Source organism: Dromiciops gliroides, chromosome 1 (genome assembly GCF_019393635.1).
Source record: "Dromiciops gliroides isolate mDroGli1 chromosome 1, mDroGli1.pri, whole genome shotgun sequence".
In the NCBI taxonomy this organism is placed as follows: Eukaryota; Metazoa; Chordata; class Mammalia; order Microbiotheria; family Microbiotheriidae; genus Dromiciops; species Dromiciops gliroides.
The window spans coordinates 757,583,988-757,603,149 of record NC_057861.1 but is presented as its reverse complement, the minus strand read 5'-3'; the positions used below and the strand labels follow the sequence as shown (position 1 = coordinate 757,603,149).

Below are 19,162 nucleotides of genomic sequence, written 5' to 3'. Positions count from 1 at the left end.
CTGCAAACTCTTTGGCAGACAAGCCTGAGCTCTACCCTCCACACTATTGCGGTTGATAGGGGATTTGCTCCATTAAGGCACTGAAGTCCTTGTAAAAATCTAAATTAAAAAATAAAATGAGGTCCCGGGCACTCATCTTGGCCCTGAATTCCAGAGGTAGCCGGAGGGGCTAAGCACGGGTTCTGACGCTCTGCCCCCCCTTCCACCCCCAGCACACCTGCAAGCTCGGCCCAGCATGAAACCAAGTCTGAATACTTGGAGCCCAACTGTGTGTTTCTAATTAATTATTTCCACCCCGTATCCAAGACTTCCTTGCTGTGAGGCCCTTCTCTTCAACAAGAGACACTGGCTCAGAGCTTCGCAGATGTAAAAATCAAATCCAACAGGATTCCTTTCTGCTCGCCATTTATCTTCTGAGTGGTCAGAGAAGCTCTAGTTTGCACCCACAATTTTCAGCTCCTCCCTTTTGTGTACGTTGTTGCCCTCCAATTGAAAGAGCCTTAAACAGCAGGTGGGCAGCACAGTCCCGACTCCCAAGATTCCCTTAAAAGAAGCCAGCTGAGCTCTGCCTAATGATGGATGGAATGAATGCCAGAGCTCTGGGGGATGTAGCCATAGAGAAGGGGAAGTGTTGAGCCAGGGGAGACTGGAGAAGAGAATTCTTCTTCTGAAGAACCTGGCTCCAAGGGAGGGAGGGAGGGAGGGAAGGAGGGAGGGCCAGCCTTGCCTCAGTCTTACTCCACACCTTCTCCTTTGGGTAGGGCACTTATTTTGGAGAAATCAAGTCTGTTTGCATTTTTTGTTTGTTTGTCTCTACCCTGTGTGAGCCACTGCTGCCAATTGGATTGGTCAGACCCCATGTAAAGTAGCCTCAGTAGAAAAGCAGGCATACTCATTCATGGTTGGTAGAATTGAAAGCTGGCTGTGTACAGAAAAAGATATGGAAATAACCCTACCCTTGCCACAGATAATTTCACTGAATGTTTTATTTCCAAAAAAAACCAAAAGCACTTTCTGTTCAATGGGAAACCTCCCAGCATTATTATTGTTGATGTTGCTGTTATTATTATTATTAATTATTTATTTTTGTGTGGCAGTGAGAGTTAAGTGACTTGCCCAGGGTCACACAGCTAGTAAGTGTCAAATTGAACTCAGGTCCTCCTGAATGCAGGGCCAGTGCTTTAGCACCACACCACCTAGCTGTCCCAGTATTATTTATAAGGTTAAAAAAATGGAAACAACCCCAATGTCCAAGAGTAGAGGAATGGTTAATAAATTGTGGTTCATCGAGTTTATGAGAAGCAGCTAAGAGTGAGAAGCATGAGAGATCAAAGCAGTCTGGAATGCCCCTCATGAAGTAATACAAAGTGTGGGGAGAGGGAAGGAGGGAGCAGAAGCAGGAACTATCACCGTATCAGGGGAAACGTGAAGGATGATGATTAAAAAGCGAATCCTGATGGAAATGTCCAGACAAACAACAACACAAATGTATCTACAAGCTAGCAAACAAGTCTAATGGCTTGTATTCATTTTCAGCAGTCACATCATAATGAATCATTTAGTAAAAACGACAACAGTCGGCAATCACCCCGTGTTTTAGAAAGAGTTCCCTGTTGTAAGACAAATGCCAACCTTGGCCTCTGTGGCTTACCTAGCATTGGCTGAATTACTTTCTGTGTCAGAGGAGGAGAGTAAAGAAGTGTGAATCTAGTCATCAGCCGCACTAGCTTACGTCATAAGCAGCGTGAGTGATGAGGGGCTACCGGACGCCGCCCTCTCCCTGGTATTATCCCAAATCTGGGGACCACATTGGAGGGAGGGTGTCGGTGGGCTTCTTGAACATGACAAAGTGCTTAAAACCATATCACACAAGGACAAGCATTGAAGCGTGAGTGTTTAGATGGGGTAAAACAGGGAATCCTACCTGCCTTTGGGTATTTGAAGGCCAATCATATATAAAAGGGATGAGATTCATATGACTCGTGTCTAAGGAAGGCAAATAAGGAGCAAACAGGAGAGAGCTTTTGACTCAAGATAAGAAAGAATTTGCTAAGAATGAGAGCAGAGCAAAAATAAGAACCTTATTCGAGAGAGTGAGTGAGCTTCCACATCTCAGGAGGTCTTCCAAAGGAAGCTGAATGACTGACCAAGGACATTGAAGGAGGAAGCTGTCTACATGGAGGAGTTCAAGTAGATGAACTCTGAAATCTCTTCCAGATACCACGATCTGATGACTTCATAATTTATTCCTCCTCATTCTTTGCTGATGTCCGTTTCTAGTTTGTTGAATGACCATGAGAACCTGGAGCCATTATGATTGAACTTGAGTTGGCTGAGGAAGAAGAGGAAAGTTCCTTGAGTTGCCACAAGCTGGTCCACCACCAGAATGCATTCTATGTCTCTTAAACTCAGCATTAATTTCATACAAAATCACACCATCCCCATGTCCTTGGATTTACTCTGTGGTGGTGGAGAGGGAAGAGGGAATTTATTCACAGACAATGAAGGTTACAAATCTCCCTATAGGTATTTTTTCTTCTGAAAAACAAACAAACAATTCAGGATTCCTTTAAAAGCTCCCCCCAAGGGGTTGTGAAGGTATATGCAATATTTACAAGACACTTGAATTATTCAAAGACATCAAATTGATTTGTTTTTATCATTTTTCTTTTGTTCATTTCTTTACTCATATAATGACCAGAAAGGTAAACACTTGAGCACAAAACGTGGATGGGTTGGTCACATGGTGAGAATGCAGGATCACCATCAAACAGTTCTTGTGGGCCTTTGGTATCTACGTGATATAAAGAGAGAGAAAAGAAAGTTCCCTGTATCTTTGTTGACGGTGGTGAATTTTTCTATGTCTTGTGAGATTTAAAATTGGATATTAGATCATAAATATCCCCTCTTTAACCTTTCCCTTAATTTATCTTCCAGACTAGTAAATGGAAGAAGCTTCTGGTTTTCTAGTTAGAGCTTTTATTGTATGGTAGTCACAAGGTGGTGTTGATTAGAAGGATAGGAAAGTAGAAATACAATATAAATCGTCTTAAGTCTAAGTTTCATCTATATTCCGTATAAAACTCACCAAAATCCCAAGGCCACCTTTGGGGAGAGAGAGAGAGACCGTGTCAAGCGAGTGCTGCTGCTAACCTCGAGCTGGACCGAGAAAAATTCCTGTCAGCATCAGTCTGTGCAGCCCAGTCAGGAGACCAGCAGAGCAGGAAAAAGCTTCCACTTCCGTTCTCTCCTTGCCTTTTAAGCTTGCACCCCGGAAGTCAAGTGCATAGCAGGCAGTCTGATGTGTGCAGCAGGCGGACTGGCCCGCGTAGCTCATACCGTTGGTCTCCTCCCCGAAAGGGTGGTCCTTCAGTTATCCTAACCGACTGTTAAAAACTTTCATTTTTTTTTTACCACAGTCTGTTACAAAATGAAGATAGTTTTGGAGTTCATTGCTTATTTTTCCAGAGGGAAATAAAATTCCTCATTTGTTTTCAAGAGCAGTGCCTGATATGGTTCTTTCTGAAGTTTTAATCATCACAAGGTGTCAGCTTCCAACTGTCTGTGGCCAATGGCCAAGGACAGAAAGTTGCATTCGGGCATGTGGGCTTGCAGAAAACAGCAGAGTGGATTTCCTTGTAGTCGTTTCCATTGGATGCTGACTCCTGATGGAGTTTGGTGGCCCATAGGACATCCTTCTGGCAAAACAGCAGGAAACAGATCTCCCACGATTATTTAGGTTGTTTTCTTTAAGCACCAAGTCTTTGCTTTTGTTTAAACAAATAAAAAACAAAACAGCTCAGATATTAGATTTTCAGTAAGAAAATGTCTTGTACCTTGAAATGATTTTATCTGCTACCTCAGAGAGATGACTTGAGAATGGCCTTTCTTCTTTGTCTATCCTGCTCTACCCTTGACCAGGGCCTTTAAGTCATTGCAGAATCTCCCACCTGGAAGGAATGTGAGAGCCCAGCATGGACAAGAATCCCCAATAAAGTGTGCTCAACAAGTGTGACTCCAGCCTCTTCTTGAAGACCCTCAGTGCCAGGAGAAGGAAGTCATCACCTGCCAAGGCAGCTGAGCCTGGTCCATTTTAGGATGCCTCCTTCACACAGAACAGAAATGGATGACTTTGCAACCAGAATCCATTGCTCTCCCAACTCAATTCCTAGAGTAGATTTTGTCTGTAAAAATGCAGCAAGTGCCTAATTATGTTCAAAGAAGGAAACTCTGCATAACATGATTGTGTTAGCACTAGAAGGGGCGGTAGAGATGGTTATTTATGAATTATAATATGAATTTATTATTTCTTAAGTGAGGACTCTTAAGCTCTGAGAAATTCAATTCCTGACCCCAGGACCCATGGACTAGAGACCAGGGTTGCAGGGCTCTGCTGCAGCAATGGAAGACATGCTGGGCTTTGAGGCGCAAGGTCCCAGTTCAAATTCTCTCTTCCACTTAGAGCCTGTGAGACTTTGGGGAAGCCACAACCTCTCTGTGCCTCCATTTCTTCATCTGTAAAATTCAGGAAGGAAGAGGAATGGATAACCTCCATGGTTCCCTCTACTTCTGGATAGATTTATGATCTTTTTCTTTCTTTGCCAACCCAAGATGACAAAACATAGCAATCCTTTATTTGTTCCCTGCCTGCGGGACTCCCATATGGAAGTGCAGGCCTTTTAAAGGCTTGTCAAATATTTACCAGTTCTAGTTTATAACGGGTCTTATAAAGCTGTCTGTCACCCGTGTTGTCTTAGAGGCTTTGCAGCTGCCCCTGCTAGTCATAGCCACACCACACCCCTTCCCTTCCCCAGTGTTCTCTGCTCCTCTGGCCACTGGTCTGAGGGACTCTGACCCACAGCACTGAGAACAAGCTGACTTCTGGAAAAAGGGAAATGCCTGCTACTGTCTCTCCCTCCTTTCTCTTTCTTTTTCTCTGTCTCTCTCTCTCTCCCTCTTTCCCTCTCTCTCTGTGTCTCTGTCCCTCTCCCTCTGTCCCTCTCCCTCTCTCTCTGTCTCTCCATCTCTCTCTGACTCTGCCTCTCACTTCTCACTTTCCTCTCTCCTCCCTTTCCACCTTCCCTCTTGTCCCTCCCTTCCTCCTCTCTCTTTCCTTCCCTCTCTACCTCCATCCCTCCTTCCTTCTTTTCGTCTCTGAGTACTTGGCAGTTGACAAGAAATCTACCCCAAAGTAGCCCTCAAGTCTGGAATTATTGGAAAATACTCATACTCAAAAATGTTTTTCTACTACTACTAATTTTTTAAAGAAAAGAAGAACTATCATTATTTAGTTTTTTTGAAACTGAACATTGATCTCCTTGGATGTGGAAGAGCTCAATGAGAATGATCTGTGTGTCAGCCTGCAGAAAACAGACCTTCAATATTGTGTTAGGGAGGCTCGGAAAAGACTTTTCTCGGTGATAGAATTCACAAGAAGTGCTGAGATTAGGAACAGCCTTTTTTATTTTTAGTTTTCAACATTTGTTTTTATAAGATTTCTTGTTTCCAATTTTTCCCCCTCCCCAAGGCAGCAAGTAATCTGATATAGGTTATATATGTACAATCACGTCAAACATATTTCTGCATTAGTGATGTAATGAGAGAAGAATCAGAGCAAAAAGGAAAAAACCTCAAAAAAGAAAAAGACCAACAACAAAAACAATAGAAATAGTAAGGTTCAATCTGCATCCGGATTCAACAGTGCTTTTTTTTCTGGATTTGGAGAGCATTTTCCATCACAAGTCCTTTGGAACTATCTTGGACCATTATATTGCTGAGAAGAAGGAACATCCTTAATTCACTTGCTGAGGAGGAAGGGAAGAGGAAGAGGAAGAGGAGCAGCAGGAGCAATAGCTTTGGTTTTGAACTCACATATACTTGTTTTCATCCTAACTTTGACATTTACTTTCTGTGTATCCTGAAGAAAGTCACTTGACCTTGCTCAGTCTGTTTCCTCACTTGTAAAATTGGGGTAATAATAGTGCCTTCCTCACAGGGTTATTGTGAGAATTAAGTAAGATAATAAAGGTAAAGTCTTTATGAAACGTATTGCTATAAATAAATCCAGCTATTATCATAGCTGGGCATAGGGCGAGTAGGTGGCCCAGTGGATAGAGCACTGGACCTGGAGTTCTGGAAGACCTGAGTTCAAACTCAACCTCAGGTGCTTACTAGCCCTGTGACCCTGGGCAAGTCACTTAACCCCGTTTGCCACAGTTTCCTCATCTGTAAAGTGAGCTGGAGGAGGAAATGGCTAACCACTCCAGTATCTTTGCCAAGAAATCCCCAAATGGGGTCACAAAGAGTTAGACAAGTCTGAAAAAAATGACTTAACAAAATCATTATTGATGATGACAATTGTTTCAACAACAGATTTAAGAAGTTATATTGGAGCTTTTCCCTTAAACTAGCCAAGAGGGTTTGGTAATATATCTCAGCACTGACCCACCCTGTTTTCTAAAATAATGTCCCCCCCCAACACACACACACACACACACACACACACACACACACACACACATCCAGGTGGAACCTCAGGGACTCTGGTACAAATGAGCATGAGTCAGAATTTTACTACACACTTTAAAAATGAGTTTCTATCACCAGGTAAATCTATCAGTGAATAAAATGCCAAGATTGTAAGTAGATTTCAGTTTTTGCGCCAGTTATTTTTTTTAATAACTAGATGAATCCACCTTTACAGGAGATAGGGGTGAGCAGGATAAGCTGCAGGCTCCTTTCCCATTATAAATCAGCAATGGACTTGGATCCAATATTAAACACCTCTGCCTGGACATTCAAGATGGTTCTGTGGGAGTTTGGGATTGCTGCTTTCCAGGGATGGTTTTCGTTATTCTCAGCTCTAAAGAAGAGTCATGTGTGTCTGTCCTCTCCTTTGCTGCCAGACTAGAACTACTATCACAAGCAGAAGTATTTGACCTGTAGAGGGTCAGAATTAAGGGAGAGACAGAAAGACCCATTGAGAAATCCACATGGACAGAGAGATGGAGATCCAGGAGAAGAGACAGAGAGGCAGAGACGAATAATGTTATAGACAGACATAAACAGAGATACAGAGCAATACATGCAGAGAGATGGATACAGAAGAACAAGAAAGGATCGATGTCCATCCATCCCATGCCACAACCCCCTTTCAAGAGTGTACAGGAGGGGAAGCTAGGTGGCTCAGTGGATAGAGCACCAGCCCTGGAGTCAGGAGGACCTGAGTTCAAATCTGGCCTCAGACACTTAACTCTTACTAGCTCTGTGACCCTTGGCAAGTCACTTAACCCCAATTGCCTCACCAAAAAAAAAAAAAAAAAAGTGTACAGGAAGTGCACAAACCAGTGTGGGTTTCAATTCATTATGGTTGTTAAGCTGAGGCCTCAATGGGACTGGCTTTTCCCTAAGACTACTTACTTCCTGCCAGGTTTTGGTGAACTTTGCATTCTTTTGGTCTCTGAAGTGGGGTTGGAGAGTTTGGAGTTGGATTAAAGCCACCCCCACCCCACCTTGTTCTTCTGTTATTTCTTAAACACATGCCATCATCACAGTTTCCTATTCCCTATCAGTCTTGGTTGGTGGGAACCACCCTTGGTTCATGGGAAAGCCAGTGGACACCAAAGCATTGAACCTGTTGTCCTAGCCAGGCCACGTGGAACATTTGCGCAAAGATTTCATAGTTGCTTCTCATCAAAGAAGGAATGTGGCTCTGAACAAGTTGGCCCTTGGAGACATCTCTGTCTGATGTATCTGGGGACTTGAGGCTTACTTCTGTGGGCAGAGACACTGGAGAAGGGGCTCAGGTCTGTTCCTCTCATCAGGATATTATAAGAAAAGATGTTTTCAGGAGAAGCTCGTTATTCTGGTCAAATGAGATCATCAACTCCTGCCCGAACTCATTATAATCGGGATCTTAGTATGATCCAGAGCACCCCATTATTTTCCCACTTGCCAACCCCCAAATGCTCAGTTACTGATGGTTTTCAGAAAGCAGCTAATCAGGGAACAGCATTAAAAGAAAGAAAATAAAACAATTCGTGCCTGCAGAAAATTACACAGATTGCAACACCATCAAGGGAAAACAAAAATGTATGTTCAAACTAGTGAAGCCCAGCTCTGAGGGGCCAGCTTTCTTTCTGGGGATGGTGATGTACTGTGTCACGCCTTGGTCACAGCCAGGCCATGTACCCTGCCATCTTTACATGATTCATGGGCAAGGGTGAAGCCTGGCCTCCTGGGGCTCTCCTATATAACAGGGGCTGGGGACAGAGCATCGCTTTGGGGTGTTTGTTTACTCTCACGTGTTATGGACACTAAGAATTAAATGACAGCTCTAAGGAGTCAGCTCCCCCCCCCCCCCGCCCCCCTCTGCCATTGTCTCCAGGATGAGAGAAGTCCTTCTGAGATCAGGCTTGAGGCTTAAGGAAACACGGTGTCAGGACAAATGGGCCGCAGAACAAAGAGGGCATCTGCTCTCTGGGATCTGTGGCTGGGATTCCCTCTTTTGCTTTGCTGGGCTGTGCTATCGTGGGGACCCCTGAGCTGTCATGCTTGTTCCCAGCTATGCCGGCTTCTGAACCAAGCCATGGGATTTCCCAGGGCTCAGCTCTCTTTGCTGAAGTGAGAGCTCAAAAGCTGACCTGCAGCTCCTGCAGCGACTCCGGGGCTTGTCCTGCCAAGTGTGGAGGCCTGAGCTTTCCCAGAAGTTTTCAATTAATCATTTCCCCCCATACACCCCTCGTCTTGCTACAGATCTCATAATGTTCCTCTCTCTCTCTCTTTTTCTCCAGGCCTTCTGCCTTATCGAGTAGCCCAACGTACTCTGACCTGCCCTTCATTAGAATCTCCCCACACAGAAACCCAGCAGCCACTTCGGAGTCGCCCTTCAGCCCCCCGCACCCGTACATCAACCCTTATATGGATTACATCCGATCCCTGCACAGCAGCCCGTCTCTGTCTATGATCTCGGCAGCCCGAGGCCTCAGTCCTACCGACGGTGAGTCTGACCTACAGGGATGTATGTCAGTCTGGATGAGGGCACCCCTCCCCGGACTGAAAGCTTCCGGAGTGGGGGGGAGGTGATGCTCATCTCACCCAATAGAAAGTAAGCTCCTGGAGGGTAAGGACTGTCTTTGATTTGGGTTTATATTTCCAGAGTTTAGCATAATGCCTGGTACTAATAAGAACTTAATAAATAAATGTTCTGCCTTCTTCCCTCCCTCCCTCTCTCTCTCTCTCTCTTCCTCTTTCTCTCTTCCTCTCTTCCTCTCTCTCTCTCTCTCTCTCTCTCTCTCTCTCTCTCTCTCTCTCTCTCTCTCTCCCCCCCCTCCCCTCTTCTCTTCCCCTTCCCCCACCCTACACCCTACCTTACCCTCCACACCCACTCTTTTCTGAGCTGAGTCACCCAGACCCTCACAGCAGAGTGACCTAAAATTCTTAAAGTTTCCCTACCTCCCCGTTGCAGCCCATCTTTTTGAAGAATGGGGTACAGGCTGGTGATATAGGCTATACACCTACTAGCCCTTCCCCTGGAGAGATGGAGCAGGTAGAAGTATCTCCAGGCAGGGGTGGGAGTGGAGCAGAATCTGCTTCATTACCACAGCCCTTTTACTTACTTTGGACAAGAATTGTGGAATTGTTGCTTTGAGGAGCTCCCAATAAAGGCATCCCTCCCCCTTCCACCTCCACCTGGCAGCTGCTGTGTGACGTTCATGCTGGAGAGTCGCTGCCCCGGGACAGAGATGAGAGACCTCCTCCTGGGCCCTTCAGCCAGGATGTGTCCCAGGGGGGCCTCCTGACTGGGTGGTCAGCTCCCTGGCTTCGGGTTGGGGGGGGTGCCGCAGGGGTTTGCTGGCAGCTCAAGTTGGTAGTCCCGAAGGAGAAAGTGTGGTTCCCCCCCCCCCCCGCTTGCTTGAATTCCCCCTGGACAACTTCAGCTGTCAAGGGGGTGGGGAGCACAGGGGAAGAGAGGCTGGAGACACCCGGAGAAGAAGGCTGATAGTCATGACATCCACAAACAATAGGAGGGGAGACAGAGTTGCTGAAGGGAATTTAGGACAAGAGCCAGGAAAAGCGCCACACTTCCAGATTTTGTGAATTTAGCCTCTGGGCTGGTGTAAATCATAGTCCTGTTTGCCCTTCTCCTACTTTAATTATACGGGATCAGAATGAAATGGATTTAATTGTATAGCAGCACTCTGATGGCCAACCAATGCTGTTTTCCTGCCTCCCAGGCACTTAGCTAATAAATAATAAAATTAAGATAGCTTATTTTTCTCAGCCTCACATGGATTATTTTATCTAAGCCTCATAGAAACACTTTAAGAGTTAGCAATCTGGGTATCATCGGGTGGCATAGTAAAGCGAATACTAGACCTGGCATTCAGAAGCTCTGGGTTCGAATTCCACTTCTGACCCTTAACAGCTGTGTGCCCGTTGGCAAGTTATTTGACCTTTCTGTGCCTCAGTACTCCCGTCTGGAAAACAAGGGGGTTGGCCTTGGATCAGAGGTTTGTGCCCTTTTATTTTATAATCAATCCTTTGGGTGATTGGGTGAAATCTTCAGCCCCCCTTCAACCCCCTTGAAAGAAATGTTAAGTTTCAGTTAGAGGTTGGTAAAAAGTGAAGGTTCTTTTTCCCCATCCGGGTTCACAGACCCCCTGAAAGCTGCCCATGGATCCCTGGCTCAAACCCCTGGACTTCAGTACCTTCTGGCTCAGTCTCAGATCCTCTGCTGTCTTGGGCATTGATCTTCCCCAGAAGACTTCTAAATGAGGGAGGGGGGAATGGACTAAATGAGAACACTCAGTAGACAAGGGTCCTCGGGGTAGCCAAGAGCACTCCAGACTTGGCTTCCAGTCTTACCTCAGACACTTGCTACGTGTGTGGCCATGGGCAAGTTCCTTTATCCGCAGCACTCGCCTCACTGCGGTGTCGGGACGAGGGCACATGTAAATCACTGTGAAGATTTTAGTTTGATCTATGATGTTGGCTATTATTATTGGTGTTGTTTTTAGTATTATTATTCTCTTGGAACCAGCCAGGGTTCCCTGCACAGAGAGTGCAGGAAATGCTGGATGAGCATTCCCTGCTTCCCTCCCCTGCCCCCCATATCTCTCAGGTTTTTGCCTTCTGCTGCTCTCTCTTTCAGCACTGTCCCATTGAAGAGCCGGTCTTTCTCCCTGCCAAGGATAGTTCTCCACATGCATAAGAGATTCCATTCCATCCTGGCTCCTCTGTCATCCTCACACTACCCCTTATCATCATCATCAAATATTGAGATATCCTATAATCTGACATTATCACCCCTAAGTGCCAGGCACTGTGCTCATCACATTACAAACAGGATCTCATTTGATCCTCATGGTAATGCTGATAGGTAGGTGCTATGATCACACGCATTTTACACATGAGGGAAATGAGTACTACAGAGGTTAAGTTTATTTGTTCAGGGTCACACAGCTAATAAGTGTCTGAGACCAGATTTGAACTCAGCCCCTTCCCTGCTCCCTATAACCATGCCCAAACATGCTGGAACCATCTCATTATAACCTGCCAGTTATCTTTCCAGACATCTCCCACCTCTTGTGGCTAAAGTCCAGGCAAAGGCCATCTACACTTATTGACTCTACTTCCTTTCCTCTCTCTCTCTCTCTCTCTCTCTCTCTCTCTCTCTCTCTCTCTCTCTCTCTCTCTCTCTCTCTCTCTCTTCCTGACTCTCTGTAGTTTGGCTTCTGACCTTACCATTCAACTAAAATGGCTTCTCAGACTAGCCAGTAATCTCTAATTCCTGAATCTTGGGGCCTTTTCCCTGATGTCATCCTTCTTGGCTTCTCTGACACTGCCAGTGACCACCTTCTTTCCAATAGCTGCTCTTCCCTTGGTGTTCATGACATTTCTCTTGATCCTGGCTCTCCTCCTACTCCTAGACCTCCTCCTTTCAGTCTCCCTGCTGGTCACAAACACCAATCACAGGCGTCCCTCCAGTCTCTCATGGTCCCTCTTCTTGTCTTTCTCTGTGCCATTTCACTCATTAACCCCCCCTAGGGTCAGTGATCCTAGCTATGCAGATGATTCTTAGATGGATAAATCCAGCCCCCACCTCTCTCTAATCTCCTGTTTTACAGCATCCACTGCCTATTCAGCCACTTGAACTAGCTGTTCCACAGGCAGCTCAAACTCAGCATGTCTGTAACTGAGTTCATTCTCTTTCTTCCCAAGCTCTCGGGGCTTCTCAGCTTCCTTATGGTGGCTCCCATCCTCCTAGTCCCCCATGCTTTGTCATCCTCACTGTTAACAACATTGTTATCCCTATCTACTCCTCACTCTCTCACCCTACCCAAACCAAATCCTGTTGTTTCTGCCTTAAGAACAGCTTCTCCTTCTTTAAGATGACTCTTCCACTCCCTGGATGCAGGTCCTCATCACCTCCTGCCCCAACTGTTGCAATAGCCCTCTCATTATCTCCCTCCCCCAAGTCTTTCTCCACTCCAGCCTATCTTCCACTCAGCTGCCAGGATGATCACTCTAAAGCACAGGTCTGACCATGCCTCCTCGATGCTCAGTATCCCTATCACCTCCAGGATGAACAATGCCATCCTCTGGTGTCTTCTTCTTACCTTTCCAGTCTTCTCCAGTCCAGTAATTCTAGGCTTCTTACTTTAGCTCACACATGACTCTCAGCCTCCCATTTCCCTTCCTTTGCATTGACTCCCATAAACCTAGAACACTCCCCCTGCTTCCTTCAAAGCTCAGCCCCACTGCCAGCTCCCCCAAGACTTTCTCTGGTCCCCACCTTCCCCCTACCGACACCTTTCTCTTGAGATTACTTCTCTTTGGCATTATAAAAGGCACATGCTCATGCTATATGTTGTTATCTCTGTTGGGATGGGGACCTCTGACAGCAGGGACTATACTTTTGTCTTCTTTGAACTTAGCCCACTGCTGGCGTACATAGTCAGCATTTGGTATGTTCTTGTGGAGGGACCGTGTTCACAGGGGCACCAATGCAACGGGATTTTCCTCCCAGTGAGCACTTGGAAACATTCCAAGTTATTTACTCTCCCATCGCCTCACCCCCCCTCCCCCCGCACACTTTAAAATCTCAATAATTCGACTATTACTAAGGAAATCACAGTGTTTTTGTTGGGGCCTCGGAAGGAAAATCCACTCCAATGGCAGCACACACGCACAAAATGTCGTTTATCTTTTGGGTCCTCCCCACGGGCCTTTATGGGGCTGCTGTGGGCTTCTTCCAGGCCAGGCAGCCAGTGTTATTGTTAGTTAACCCAGACACTTATGTCAGAAAGCTCAGGAAGTATTTTAAGTGTGTCTGGAAAGATACTCTGGTTGTCTACTGCGGGAAGAAACTTTCAAACCGCGGCTTGAGATAATGAGCTACTTCATTCTTCTTTGGCAAACATATGTTCTTGCTTGTTAGAGGAGGCTGGGGCCGACTGTGCTCATCCCAGATGAGATTGGAATTGTCCCTGAAGAGCTAAACCAAGGGGGCTTTTTGGTTTGGGGGGGATTTTTTTTTTTATTTCTGCCTATGGGCTTTCCCTTGTCCTTTCTAGTGATTTTAATTTCAGATCAATGAAGGAGAATTGCCTTAGAACAGAGGTCACAATTGGAGAAACAACTCACAGTATTTCCCAAAACTCGGCATGAACCACTTAGGCCAGTTCTTTACAGTGGTCTGCTTGTGAACGTGTTGCGGCCTCCCTGTAGAACATAAGCTTTCTGAGAGCAGGGACTGTTTCTTCTGTGATTTTGAAGCACTAGACTCAGCGTGGGGTCTGGTACACTGTGGGCGCTTACTAAATGCTCATTTTTGACAGCTTTGTGCATGGGGATTTTTCTACCTTGCCCCCTTCATATTGTCTTCTTTGGCCCCAAGTCAAGAGAAAGGCAAAGAGGCGAGTTTTGAATCCCTACTATGTCTTGGGTGCTGAGGACATGAAGACAAAAATTAAACAGCCCCTGACTCAGTGAGCTTACTTTTTTCTCTATTGAAAAGAATTAAAAAAAAATTTAATATATTTTTTGGTGAGGCAATTGGGGTTAAGTGACTTGCCCAGGGTCACAAAAAGAATTTTTTAAAAAATTTGTTTGTCTAGTTTCAAGTAACAAATACTACTGGGCAGCGAGGTGGTGCAGTGCCTAGCCAGGAGTCAGGAAGACCTGAGTTCAAATTTGGCCTCAGATACTTACTAGTTGTATGACCCTGGACAAGTCACTTCATACCATTTGCCTCAGTTTCCTTATCTGTAAAATGAGATGGAGAAGGAAAGTGCAAACTAGTCCAGTATCTTTGCTAAGAAAACCCCCAATGGAGTCAAAGTCAGATACTATTGAACAACAACAAAAGGTATCTTGGATATTCCAGTTAGCCAAGTGTTGCCCTGGGCTGGACCTGCTTTAATGACTAGATAAGAGTCCTCTGTCATTAGTACCATTATATACTTATCTAGTTCTCTAATTTCTTGCAAGGTAGTTTGTTCTCTTGTTGTTAAACATCCTGCATATTCACATTTGCTCTGAATCTACTTAGCAAACATTTGATTTATGACTTTAGAGATTAGCATGTAGCTGTTCTCTAGCACAGCACCTAGGGTTGAAGGGTGGAAGGAATGAGGGACAGGATTGCTGATTGGACTTGTGTTGTTCTCCTCCAGCCCCACATGCAGGTGTCAGTCCCGCCGAGTATTATCACCATCAGATGGCCCTGTTGGCGGGCCAGCGAAGTCCCTACGCGGACATCATTCCTGCTACAGCAGCTACCGGGGCTGGGGCCATTCACATGGAATACCTCCACGCCATGGACAGTAAGTCCTGTGATTTGGGGGAGGGATGGGGCCGATGCTAATTTCATGGCAAAATTTTCCTCCTGTGTTCATGGTTTAATTTGGAACTTTCCCTCGTGGAAGTGTCTCCATTGTCCTGGCTGACAGTGCTCTACTTGGAGAGCCAGCAGGTATACAACACTTGAAGCCTCAAAGAACAGTCTGGTTGAGTCATCCGACGTTTCTTTTTGCAGCTAATCATTTGGTCCAAGGGAGAAAGTGCCTCAAATGCTGATTCAGAGCATGGCCTGCCTGCCCAAGCGCTGGAATCTGAGGATTATCCCCTGCCCCTCTTGAGCATCTCTATAGCCGGGCATCTCCATGGTTTGTTCAGCTGAGCTATGCAGGGTTATGGCCTTATGATCAACTGGGCCATCAGGAGCCAGCTAGATACTGAGCCAAAGGAAAAGGTCTGGTCCGAAGAGTGACCAGGGTAGTGGCCATGGTCCCCTTAATGGTCTAAGAAGAAGGGGTGGTGGGGCCCCATTGGCTGACTCAGTGACCACTCAGAGCCTCCTGTCAAGTCCATGCCTTGCTTAGTACTCAACCACCATGTTTCAATGCAATACATTAAAAGGTCATTCAATATACTGAATGAATGAATTTTTTAAAAAGTATTTCAGTTCCTGCTCTTTACATGCACTGTTTTACATAAAGCACTTTAGCAGACCCTTAGAATATTAAGGTGCAAAGAGAGATGATGCCTGCCCTGTGGGAGATAACAGTTTACTAAGGGAGCTACAAAGTAGGCCACAGTCAAGGCAAAGGCAATATTAGACCATTGGGCTCCAAGAAGATGAGAGCACTAGAGATCATTTCTAGTTTGTGGGGGAGGGAGGCCACAGAATACTTTGGAGAGGATGTGACTCCTGGGTGAGGCCTTAAAGGAAGAGGTAGATTTCAGAGAGGCGATTTGGGGGACGTCTGCATGAATACATTGGCAAGGGAGGAGGACAAAATAGAGCAATGGTGGTTAGTCCAGTTTGGCTAAAATATACTCTATGCTATGGGAGTCGGGGCTGGAAATAAGAAACTAAGCCACCACAGTAGGGTGGAGCCAGCTTGTGCAAGGCTTGTAGTGCCCACTAAGGAGTTAGCCTCTTTTCCCCTAGGCAGGAAGTAGAAGCCACAGAAGGTTGTGAGCAAGGGGGTCAAGAACATTGGCCCATAGGCCTTTAGAAGATGATTTTGGCTGCTGTGGGAAAGGTGAATCTGAACGGAGGGAATTTGGAGGCAGGGATTAGTATTTACAGAGAAAAGTCATCTAGGGGAGAGATGATAGCCTGAACCAGGGGACTGGACATGTGAGTGGGGAGTCAGGGACAGATGCAACCACCTGAATGGGAAGGATGAGAGAGTGGTGAGCTCTGGAAAGGGGAAGGACAGGAGTGGCATCCACAGGAACAGGGAAGTAGAGAAGAGGAGCAAGTGTCAACAGTCGCATGATGATCTCACTTCTCCCCATGCTGAATTGGAGGTGCCAATGAGGACACACAGGCAATTAGGATGTAGGATTGGAGGCTAGGGGCAAGATGAGAGTCTGTAGTTATAGAACTGGGAGTTATCTAAAAAGAGGACATTATTGGCTACTGGATTCCCTATCACCAAGATCCGCAGGAGGAAGAGAGATGCCCCAGCCAGGGATCCTGCCTGTTTGCTTCCCTTCTCACCCGTGGGGGGCTCTGTTCTCATTAGGTCACCCCATTAGACCCCCTCCCATTACCCTTCTCTGGTTCCAAGAAGGCTCAATAAAGCTATAGCCATTATGCCTCAAAATGCCAACCCGTAAGACAAGTCAACACCACAGCAGTGTTCATTACCTAAACGTGTTGTCCCTTTAAAATAGCAATGATTAATCCATAATGCCTCTCCTTAGAATAAAGGCGATTATGGCAAACCTCTCTGTGGCTGTGGGATAAGTTTGTCCACCCGTCATTTTTATCAGCCCTGGTGAGTCGTATCTGGAAACAGCCAGCCTCCCTTTATGATTTTCCTCTGACGACCAGGTTATCCCCCCTCTCCCCGCCGCAACGTCTTGGCAGAGCCTCTCAAAATCGGAAAGGTGGCGGCAGTGACGATGGAGAGTCAGGAGGCCCAGGTTCCCTGTCTCTGGCTGGTGGCTGAGTCCTCTAAGAAGCTCCCTGTTCCCTGCCAGCCTCCCACATCTCACCTAAAAATGGAGCTGGTGCAGTCCGCCCTGGCTCTTCACAGGGTTGCTGAGAGGATAGATGCAAAGTGACTTTGTGGTTGCAGAGCTTTCATTCGCCCATCCCGTGATCATCAGCAGCCCTTCCAAGCCTCTCATCATTCACTGCTTCGACTCACTGTTAGAGTAGCTGCCTAATGTGTCTAATGCGGACCTCCACTCCCTCTCCCCTCCAAAGCCTTCTTCCCAGCATTACCAGAATGATGCTCCTTTGCTATGGACCTGGCCATGCTAATTCTCTGCACAAACATTGTCAGTGACTCCCTATTGCCTATCCTGTTGTCTCCCTGTGATCCCTCAAAGTTCAGTTTGGTTTTTGCCAGGGAGGATCAAAAAATCTCAGTCAGAAAGGACCCTAGAGACCACTTAGACCAAGCTGTGTTTGAATAAGTATCTCCTCTACAGAAAACCTGGCAAGTGGTCATTCAGCTCTGCTTGGAGACCTTCACTGACAGGGAGCTCATCACCTTTTGAACAGTCCATTTCACTATCATAACATTTTCACTTCTTGGAAGGTTTTCCTGACATAAAGTCTAAACCTGCACTTCTGCAACTCCCCAATATTGCTGTCAGTCCTACTTTCTGAGACCCTATTCCCAATGACAGCCTATCACATAGTTGGACATATATCATTTGCCGCACCTCCAAGGCTGTCATTTACTAGCTGTGTGACCCTGGGCAAGTCACTTCATCCTTCTTTGCCTCAGTTTCCTTAACTGTAAAATAGAGATGATAATAGCACCCGCCTCGTGAGGTCATTTCGAGTGTCAAGTGAGAAGACATTTGTAAAGCACTTTGCCGGTCTTAAGTCCTGGATACGTGCTAGCTGCCAGTGCTAAGGATGGAGATTCACGGCATCAGACCAGCAGCTGGAAGGAGCCTTCTCGGCCCATCCCCAGGCCACATGGGCAATCAGCACAAAGGTGGGACTTGAGCCAGTGTGTGTCCATTGCTCTCTCCGAAAAGGGTAAAAAATCAGTCAGTCCATAAAGAAGCACCTACTCTTTGCCCTGCTCTGTGCTGGGCATTAGGGATGCAAAGACTTAAAGCAAAACAACCCTCTACCTCAAGGAGTGAGGGAGGGAGGGGGGGAGCAAGCATTTATTAAGCACCTACTGTGTGCCAGGCACTTGGCAAAGCCTTTACAAATCTCATCTCATTCGATCCTCCCAACACCCCTGGGAGGTAGGGATTCGGCTCATGCCCATTTTACAGTTAAGGAAACTGAGGCAGACCCAGATGAAATGTCTTGCCCAGAGTCACACGACTCATAAGTGTCTGAGCTCAGGTCTTCTGGACTCCTGACCCAGTGCTCTATCCACATGGACATATATGAACAGCATTAATAAAAGTGGTTAAGTACCTATCAGCACACATCATCATTTGTATATAATAATATGTAATAATATCTGGCCTGTTTGGAGCACTTGAAGATTAACAAAGCACTTTATCTACATTACCTCTTTCAAGCTTCACAATAATTCTGTGAAACAGTAATGACAATTACTATTATCCTGATTTGAGAAATGAAAAACTGATACTCAGGATGAAAAACATAGTGACTTGTCCAAGATCACACTAATAGTATATTTCAGACAGGATTTGAACTCAGATCTTTCTTTCTTCGAGGCCACTGTTTTCTTTATGATACCAGACTGTCCAACCACAGTCAGAAGAGCCACTGCCTAGGCTTTTTGCATCCATTCGTCAGATTAGGTTTTGAGCCAGATTTGTCTTGAGCCCATTGAGGTGAGTTACTCACTCAGGAGCCAAGTTTAGCTATTCAACCTTTGTCTGTGATCAATAGCAGCCTGTTGATCTAGCAGGATAGGAAGTCTCCCATTATAGAGCTGCTTACCCTCTGCCCTAAGCCTATGAGCTCCATCCCTGGACAGCACATGAGCTGTGCTCATCTTGTTTTTCCCCAATCTGATGTGTTCTTACCTGCTGTTGGGAGGGATGGAGGTGGGTGAGTATGCTGGTGTGTGTGTGTGTGTGTGTGTGTGTGTGTGTGTTGATCTTACATTTCAGATTCATCATAAACACATTTCAATTAGAGATTGTCTCAGCTTTGAAGAAAAAAACACAGTGCACTGTTATTATGCAAATC

The 19,162-nt window shown here is 45.9% G+C and overlaps 1 protein-coding gene across 1 annotated transcript in view; it reads left to right on the top strand.

Annotated features, from left to right (window-relative positions):
* Window positions 1-19,162, top strand: part of GLI3 (GLI family zinc finger 3) — a 285,531-nt gene that overhangs the window by 191,989 nt on the left and 74,380 nt on the right. Inside the window, 2 exon segments of the mRNA XM_043977511.1 lie at window positions 8,793-8,998; window positions 14,679-14,828. Of these exon segments, the coding sequence (XP_043833446.1) occupies window positions 8,793-8,998; window positions 14,679-14,828 (356 nt within the window).